At 62.5% G+C, this 8,628-nt stretch overlaps 1 protein-coding gene and 1 pseudogene across 1 annotated transcript; both read right to left on the bottom strand.

The window, feature by feature from the left end:
• Window positions 1-533: 533 nt before the first annotated feature.
• IRF2BP2 (interferon regulatory factor 2 binding protein 2) lies at window positions 534-2,790 on the bottom strand. Its single transcript, XM_087776108.1, has 2 exons — window positions 1,636-2,790; window positions 534-1,388 (listed from the first exon to the last, which is right to left on the bottom strand). Exons 1-2 carry the CDS (start codon window positions 2,651-2,653, stop codon window positions 673-675), a joined length of 1,734 nt encoding a protein of 577 aa, XP_087632234.1. The 5' UTR covers window positions 2,654-2,790; the 3' UTR covers window positions 534-672.
• A 741-nt stretch (window positions 2,791-3,531) lies between these two features.
• Window positions 3,532-5,432, bottom strand: LOC148053276 (uncharacterized; annotated as a pseudogene).
• Between the last annotated feature and the right edge of the window lie 3,196 nt (window positions 5,433-8,628).

The following is an 8,628-nucleotide window of genomic DNA, read 5'->3' as shown; positions in this document are numbered from 1 at the left end:
CGAGCCGTGCGTTTCTGGGAGAAAGCCCTCCTGCTCCCTAAGCTCCGGGATGGCGAAGGGCATCCCCGCCGCGGCTAGCCATTCTTCTCCCCAACCGCCTCAGACCAAGCCTGCATGCGACCAGCTCTACAGGACAGGGGCCAGGAATAAGGAATCACAGACAGTAAGGCAATCTTTACAATGTCAGAAAGTGTATTTGGCATTTAAAAAAACAAAAACAAAAAAAAAAGAAAAAGAAAAAAAAAAGAAACAAGTGCATACAAATACAGCTAGAAGCATTTCTGGTTTGCCAAGTGCTCTCTAAAAAAAGCAGCGCAAGTCACAGCCTACATTGAACAGTAACTGTCACCAGGGAAGCACAACAAATAGTTGCTATAACAAAAGGGAAAAAAGAAAAAACAAAACAAAACAAACAAACAAAAAAAAACCCAAAAACAAAAAAAGGAGAAGAATTAGAAGAAATGCCTTTATAATAAGTACATACCTTTTGTCTTCAAAAAATATAGAAACACAATGTATTCAAAAAAATCAAAATTATACAGCCATGTTTATGAAGTCTACATTTCCCTTGTCTTGGAGATATATATATATTTATATATATATATTTATAGATATATACAGAATTCGAGCAGTTCGAGTTCAAGGTGACGTCGGGCGGCGAGAGCGGGCCAGTCACGAGTCCCTCTCCTTTTTCACTTTCACATCTCCGGCCAGGATGGTGGCGATCTCCCCCTGCATGAAGGCCCAGGGGACGTTGGAGCCGACCAGGGGGCACTTCTCCCCGCTGGGGCAGTACACCTCCCCGCTGGCTCCCTGCTGCTTGATGCTCTGCCGGGAGCAGGGGAAGCAGAACTTGTGGGAGGGGACGGAGGGGCACTGGACGAAGTGGGTGTCTTCCAGGCGCTCGTGGCAGAGGGTACAACACAACGGGACGCTGGCGGCGAGGGACGAGTCCGGCAGGCTGGCGGGGTGGACGGGCTCCAGCCCGCCCGCCGCGTTGGCCCCCTGGCCCGGCACCTCCCTGCCGGGGCCCAGCCTTCTTTGGTTCATGGCGGAGGGCGAGGGGGGGCTGCTGCTGTTCCTCCGCGTGGTGGAGTGGACCTGGTTGGCGTCTTTGGAGGCGTGGTTGCCCCCGGCATTGTCCGCCACCAAAATGAGGGCGGCCATGGGGGACTGGCCGTTCTGGGCCGCCTCGGGCGGCGTGGTCCGGTTGGAGTGGGGCGAGGCGGTGGGCGGCGGGGGCGACATGAAGGGGGTGGCCGTCAGCGGCAGCTTCATCCCTTCCGACGAGGTGGGCAGCCAGGGCTGCGCCTCCCCGTTGATCTTCGGGGGTCCCGCCTCGCCCTCCGGCTCGGGGGAAGGCTTCCTCTTCCGGGCGGCCCGGGCCCCTGCAGAGGCAGAGCGGGGGGGGGAAGGAGGAGGAGGAGGGTGAGCAGGCAGCGCAGTCGCAACGCGCCGTCGAGCGCGGGGGTCACCGCCGTGCAACCGCCGAAACGGGTGGCCCCGGCCACTCCCCACGGCCACCCGTCCACCCAGGCCGTCGGGCCGCCGCCGCCGCCCGGGACCCTCCGCCCCGCATGCCCGGAGAGTCCCGTCCCGTCCCGTCCCGCCGCCCCCCGGCCCCCGCCGCCTCACCTGGCTTGGCCACGGCGCCGTTGGTCTCGTAGCCCAGCAGCCTGCCGCCCGCCATGCCCGGCTCCTTCTTGAACTTGCTGTCGAAAGGGGGCACGGCGTGGCCGCCGTGCTGGTGCAGGGCCAGCAGCGTGTCCCGCACCGTCTTGGGCTTGGCCAGCCACTCCTGCTCGCCGCCCGCCCGCGCCTTGCCCTCGGCGGCCAGCTCCGCCGCCGCCGCCGGCAGGCTCTCGGCCGAGCTCCGCTTCTCCTTGGCGCCGCCGTCGTGCTCCCCCGCCGCCGCGCCGCCGCCCGAGGAGGAGGAGGAGACGGAGCCGGGGCGCTTGTGCCCCAGCTCGCCGGGCTGCCCCGCCGCTTGCCCCGCCGCCTGCGCCGCCGCCGCCGGCTGCTGGGGGACGGGCACGGCCATCGGGGCGGGCGCGGCGGAGATGGCGGCCAGCGAGGCGGCGGCGGCGGCGCGGCTGCCCAGGCCGCCGATGGCGGCGGGGAGCCCGGCGCCGTTCACCAGCGGCACCAGGGTGGGGGGCACGGCGTGCGTCCGCCGCGGGTTGGGGCTCTGCCGGTTGAGCTCGGGCGGCTCCTCGGGCTTGGGGAAGCCGTTGGGCACCAGGATGCCGTTGACCTGCCGGCCGCCGCCGTACTCGGCGCCCAGGCGGGGCGGCGGCCGCTCGGCCGCCAGCGAGTAGCGCTCCAGGGGCTGCGGCGGGGGCCGCGCCGCCGCCTCCGCCGCCGCGGGGTGGCCGAGCTGCTGCTGCTGCGCCAGGAGCTCCTTGGCGGAGAGCGGCGGCTGCTTGGCGTGGGGCGGCGGCGGGGCCCGGCCCTCGGGGAAGCAGCCGTGCGCCCGCTTCAGCTGCCGCGCCGTGTCGATGACGAACTCCACGCGGTCGGCGCCCTCGTAGTTGACGCAGCCCCGGCAGACGGGCTCGGTGAAGTCCCAGATCATGGCCCAGGGCATGCGGGGCAGGTCGCACAGGTAGCACGACTGCCTGCGGGAAGCAGCCGCCACCGCCGCCGACGACATGTCCCGGCCCCGGGGCAGCGGCGAGCGCCCCCCGCTCCGGCTCCGGCCGCCGCCGCCTCCTCCTCCTCCGCCCCTCGCCGCCGGAGTCCCGACGGGGAGGCTCGGGCGCCGCGGCCGCAGCGGGACCGTCCGCCGGGCCCCCTCCCCCTCGCCTTCCTCTTCCGTGCGCTGGAGCGGGGCGCGGCGGGCGCCCCGGCAGGCAGAGCCGCTGCGGGGGACGCCGCTCCCCTCGCCGTCTCCGCCGGCGGCGCTCACAGGGCGGCGGGGACGCGCATCTCCGCGGCGCGGCTGGCGCAGGGCTGCGGCCGCTGCCGCCCGCACGGCTCCCCCGCTCGCTGGCTACTACGGGGCGGCGGGGGCCGGCGCGGCGCGGCGGGGCGGGCGGGGCGGGGACTGCCGCGGGGGCCGGGGCCGGGGCCGGGGCTGGCGGCGGCGCCGTGCCGTGCCGGGCTCCAGCCGCCACCGCCGCCTCTGCGCGCCGCCGCCTCGATTCTTCGACAGTGCCGGCCGCGCCTGCGCGGTGGGCGCCCCCGCCCCGCCGCCGCCGCCGCCGCCGCCGCGATCCCGGCCCCGGCCCCTGCCCGCGCCCCCGCCAGCGGCACCGGGGGTTCCTCCTGCCGCCGGGGGGCCGCCGCGCCCGCGCCCCCGCCCCGGCTCGCCCGCGGGGAGGGCTGTGGGAGCGGAGCGGGAGCAGGCGAGGGGCGGGGGTGCGCTGCAGCTCCCTCCTTCTTTTCTGTTATTATTTTTATTATTGTTGTTGGTTTTGTTACCGTTTCCTGCGCCGCCGCCGAGGGGCTTTGCCCACACCTGCCGCCCCCGGGCGCAGCCGTGCGGGGCGCGGTGCCCCCCGCGTCCCCGGCCCCGCGCGGCCGCTGACCGTGGTCCCGGCGCGGCGCCCCGGGCTCTCCCGCGGCTGCGGACCCCCCCGCCGGGGCTCAGCGCCACCTCGGGCAGGGGCCGGCGCCCGCCCGCGCCGCTGCCCGGCTTTGTTCTCCCCGCCGGGGCAGGAGGCACCATTATAAATACATAAAACGATTACCCATCTTTTCTTTTTCTTTTTTTTTTTTTTTTTAAAAACTGTTGTCATTGTGCACAGGAAATAGGACGTTCTAGATTTCCTGTCATTTTCAACCACAAACCAGCGGTTCTCTAATGCAGATTAGCAAAATTCACACAGACTAAGCAAACGCCGTCTCCTCCCCAGAAAAGCAAAACCTGCAGACACGTTTCCCCGTCCCCCTTGCACGCCGCGAATCGCTCAGCCGCCGCCTGCACCACACCAAAACACAGGGCGGGGGCAAGGGAAGGAGGAAAAGAGGGTGTTTGCTCTTCCCGGCTGCCACGGGAGGTGAAGCAACCCCTCTCCGGGCTCATCCCGGCAGGCAGGGCCGGCCGCACGCCTCTGCCTGGGCAGGGTAAACGCGGCGGAGGCTGCTCCCCCCGACGCCCGCGCCCGGGCCCTTCCCACGGCGTTATGTAGGTTACGGGGAGGGAAGGGGGGAGGGCGGGAGGCGGGGGCCGGCCGCGGCCGGGGAAGCTCTGACGTCCGCAGCCGCCGGCGGGAGGGGCCTCCCCGCCGCTGGCAGCCGCCCGACGGCGGGGCCGGGGCGCTGCGGGGCCGGGGGCGCTGCCGGCGGGCCGGCCCCGCACGAAGCGCCGCCTCCCGGGGCTGCTCCTCGGCCCGGCGCGGGGGTGAGGCCAGCAGCCGGGGCGGCGGCCGCTCCCCCGCGCCCCCTCCAGCGCCGCCCGCCGGGGCCGGGGGCCGGGGGCCGGGTGGCGCGGCCGCCCCGGGGCGTGGGGGGGCCCTGCCTCGCCCTGCCCCGCCCTCCCCCTCCTGCTGCCGGCGCGGGCTGCCAGCGCCGGTCCCCCGGCCAGGTTGGGTGACTTTGCAACTGCACGCCCGGCTGGGCGTCCTGGAGGCGCCGGGCTCTTCACCAGCAAAACAAACCCGCCCCGGCCCCGCACCTCGGGGCGGCGGCCACGGCTGCGGCGGCGGGAGCTGGGCTCCCCTGGCCCGGCCCCGAGCCCCGCAGGGCTCGCAGCCGCGCTGAAGCAGCCGGCCGGGGCGGGGGGCAGGAGGAGGGGGAAGGGGGCAGCACCGGACGCGCCCCCGGAGAGCCAAGGGTTAACATGGGCTCGCTTTCCCCGAGCAGCCCTCCTTTCACATTGCATCAAAGTCCTTTAAAGCTGTTTCTCTTCCCCCCTCCCCTCCCCGGCTGGAAAGACGCTTTATCCATGCATGCTAAGTAAACAGATCTTTGTTTTCGTCTTCCACCCACTGCCCTCTTTCTCCAGCCCGAAGCTGGAGCCTCGCCAAGCCGGCTGCAGCGCTTGCTGCCTCCGCACTCGCACACACACTCACTCACACACATACGGGGGAAGAAGCCGGGTTTCTCGGGTGAGGCAATGCGCCTGCAATTGGCAGGGACAAGGCAGGAATTGTAATTGCACTCCATCATGTGATGGCTTATGAAAGAGGAAGTTTGGATGTTTTAGTCACGTACTCCCTTGCCCTCTTGCTTTAGCCTCCAGGTTCTCCGAAGGAAAAAATTACATATATTTATATATACTGGTGGAAAGCCAAGAAACTGTGTGTTTGCACATTTCAGATCATGAGCGGAGCTGGAGTGCGGGCTGAGTGAGGCTGCAGGGGAAGAAGAAAGCAAAGCTTTCAGCTGTGGCAGGCTTTTAACTGCAGGACAGAAAATGTGATCTGTATTTATTTTCCTTTATTTCTAATGAAAACTAGCTGCTTGGAAAAGTCGAGATGAGCGGTATTCTGGTTTTGCCGCGTTTGCTGCCTTTGAATTCATTCTGGTGGAAAAGGCAAAAAAACCCCCACGTTACCGAGCTCAATGTCAAAAAACTGATAAAAAAATAGTGGCAGTGCTACATAGGAAATGTGGTTTATGTATCAAATCACAAAAAAAAAAAAGTCCTCAAAGCTGGTGACTGTTACAGCAGTAACTGCACAGGAATTGGACAGATAATGCATTTGTTTCTTGTTCCTTTTTTTTTTGGAAACAGAAACCACCCTTTTGTGCCCGATCTCTGCGAAACGCCCCTTGCTATGACACACCAACGCTATAGATAGGAGCAGCGAGTGCTGGAGGACACCTGATGGGGCATTGGGGCTGCGCAGGGCCAGGGCAGTGCCCGGCCGAAGGGCACCGTGGTGGCGTGGGTGGGGGCCCAGCATGGTGCGGGAGGCCTTTGCCTTGTCCCGGTTGTGCCCAGTGTCGTGGCTGAGGGAAGGGAGGGAGAGGAGAGGTCAGAGCGGGGCAGCTCTTTAAGATGAACTCTGTCTGCCACCCCCATGTCAGCGCCATGGCGAGCCCCTTCCCACCCCGTGTTTTTTGACATTTTTCACTGGGCCTCACTGAGGTCTTGCTGTGTTTCTCTGCTCTTCCCGCCCTGCAGGGTCCTGTTTCCCTTCCCGCCTTTCCTCCGCGCTGGTGGCAGCGATCGCGCGTGGCCCCTTGCCCCAGAGCTGTGCCCCCAGCCTGCGCTTCACCCGTGCACCCATCCTCCGTGGGACCTGCCTTTCCTTCTGTGTCCAAACCAGTGCTCCCCACCTGCTCCCCTGTGCCCTCAGCATTCCCCTTTCCCTCCCTATCGAGGGCTGCCCCGCATCCTTCCCCTGCTGCAGATAGGCACTGCTTCCTCCATGGGTCTGACTTCCATCCTTCTGTCGGGGCAGAGGTCCTGCAGGGCAGCAGCAAAATGGCCAGAGCCAAGTGGGAAAGGTGCTTATGCTGGAGGGTGCTGCCACCTCTCCTTCTTTGATCTGTAATGAACTATGGAGGCCGCTCTCCCAGAACTGAGCAGGGAGAGGCTGGGAATAGTCCTTGAAGTTTTGGATTTGGTCAGATGCAGGTGATTTGAGGCCAAGGAGACCACCGAAGCAGTGCCATCCTGCCTGAAAGCAAGACCGGCCAGCTCAACCTGCAGAAACCTGACAGCAGATTGCAGCCTTCGCCAGTGCACGGCCAGAAGTTCGGTCATGAAATATTTGTTATAATGTTTGTAGAGCCTCTGTTGAGAGGAGAGTTCAGGTAGGCACAGAGGGGCTTTGCCTCCACTCCAAGGCGCCTCCTGGTTTTATGGTGTTTCTGCCATTTTCATTCCTACTGGAGACGGCAGGTTGCTCCAGAGGATTTTCCAGAAAGCTGAATGAACCCGGGTTTCAGTGGGCTTCTTGCCTAGGTGAGGATTATGTGATTTTTGCCAAACAGTTCAAAAGTGCCTAAAGCAACTGCCAGATCTTGCTTGTAGACAGCTGCTCATGTTTGCCTGCCAGAGTGAGCTACTGGTAGCCATTTTAGAAACACTGAAACTTCTTATTTTCATTTAAAACGACCCATCATTTTGAAAGTGAATCCCCGCCACCCCCCTTTTATGTATGGATCTTAAGATGTACATCTCAAACAGCAGTTCAGGCTATGTCCTGCTTTCACGCTGGTGCTGGTCCCAAAGCCAACCTCATGGCACACTGAAAAGAGAAAAATCTTAAGAGAAAAAGAAAAATCCCCATCCAGCGGTGTTTTATTTAGTGCCATAGGGGAAAAAAAAAAAAGATAGTTAGGCAAGCAAGAGTATTGCCAGGCACAGCCTGTTGACATAAATAGGCTTTGGACAGGCTCATGGTGAGCCACTGATCCTGCAGATGTTTACAACCACTTATAACTTTATTCACAGGAGCATCACTATGGATGTAAAGCCATGTGCGCTTAGGTGCTCGCAGAAGGAGAGCACGCTTCCCTGGGAGCCGCTCGTCGGCGGCGTGCTGACGGCTCTCCTGCCCCGCAGGCTGGAGCTGACTGCTGATGGTGGGAGCTGACAGAGGCACTGGCAGAAAAATACTCCACGGAGGCAGGACATGCCAGAGCATTGAGAGAGACTCGAGCAGCTACTCGGTGTCTGCCTTTTGCCATACATGGGGGCCTTTTATTAACTCCTTGAAGGCAGCTGTGCTGAATGCCGCAGTTTGGTGTTAGCTTCTGAAGAGCTGTGAGGCACCGCCTAAGCAGAGCCTGCCTAGAAAAAGAAGCACCAGCAGGATGCTGGTGTGCCATTAGTTCATGGATATCTCCGGGAATATGGAGATGCTACATATGCTGCTATTCTGCTATGATTTTTGCTACAGAAAGTTTGGGTGCGTATCTGTGTGCTACTTACCAGGGAGTCACACGGCGAGCAAAAGCCTGGATGCTACAGCTTCTGCTCCACTGGTGGGCTCTACCCTAGGCGGTTTGGAGCAAAAATTGCACGCTTTCCTTAAAAAAGGAAACAATTCTGTTTTTAACTGAGCAGTTGACTTTACACCCTCTTTTCAAGTAGCAGTAGAAAAAAAGCAGCGAGGAAAAGATCATGGAAATACTTGAGAAATTCAGAGGTTACTACCCTCTGAAGAGAAATAAAAACTTCAGAGAGACACTTCCAGATGCCAGAAGAAAGGGCAATTGATGTGGAAACGCTTCCGCCCCTTATCCCCAGGCTGGGTAAATAGGCATGTCGGGTTATCCCATTTACACCCCGCCTTGGCGCTCTGCATTGCGAGCCACAGTCGGCAATTGTCTGCGGCCACGGGCGAGGGGGGCAGGAATGCGGTGGCCGGGGGCTTCCCAGGGCGCAGGCGGAGCGGCCGGCCGGCCGGGTGACCCCTTCCCAAAATAAACAGGAAGCCTGGGAAGACGTGACCCCTCCGCGACACCGCGCCGGCTCTGCTCCCCGCCTTCCGCGCGGGAGTCGACAGGCTTCCAAGTACCCTCCAAAAATTGGACAGGGGCGAGGACTTCACAGGAAACGTTACAAAATAAGAGCAGAAACAGATCGTCTGTTGAAAAAATTACAGAGGGCTTCAAAACTCCTTCTATTTAAGCCCCCGGACAGTCGTATTCCTTGTCTGCGCTTCATCCCCCTGAGCCCACGTCGATGCAGCGTGCAAAGCACTGACTAGCTGGAAAGAAGGGGCA

This window comes from Nipponia nippon, unplaced genomic scaffold (assembly GCF_047370975.1).
Source record: "Nipponia nippon isolate SJK-2023a ecotype South Korea unplaced genomic scaffold, ASM4737097v1 scaffold_4, whole genome shotgun sequence".
Lineage (NCBI taxonomy): Eukaryota > Metazoa > Chordata > Aves > Pelecaniformes > Threskiornithidae > Nipponia > Nipponia nippon.
This window is presented reverse-complemented; position numbering and strand designations above follow the sequence as displayed.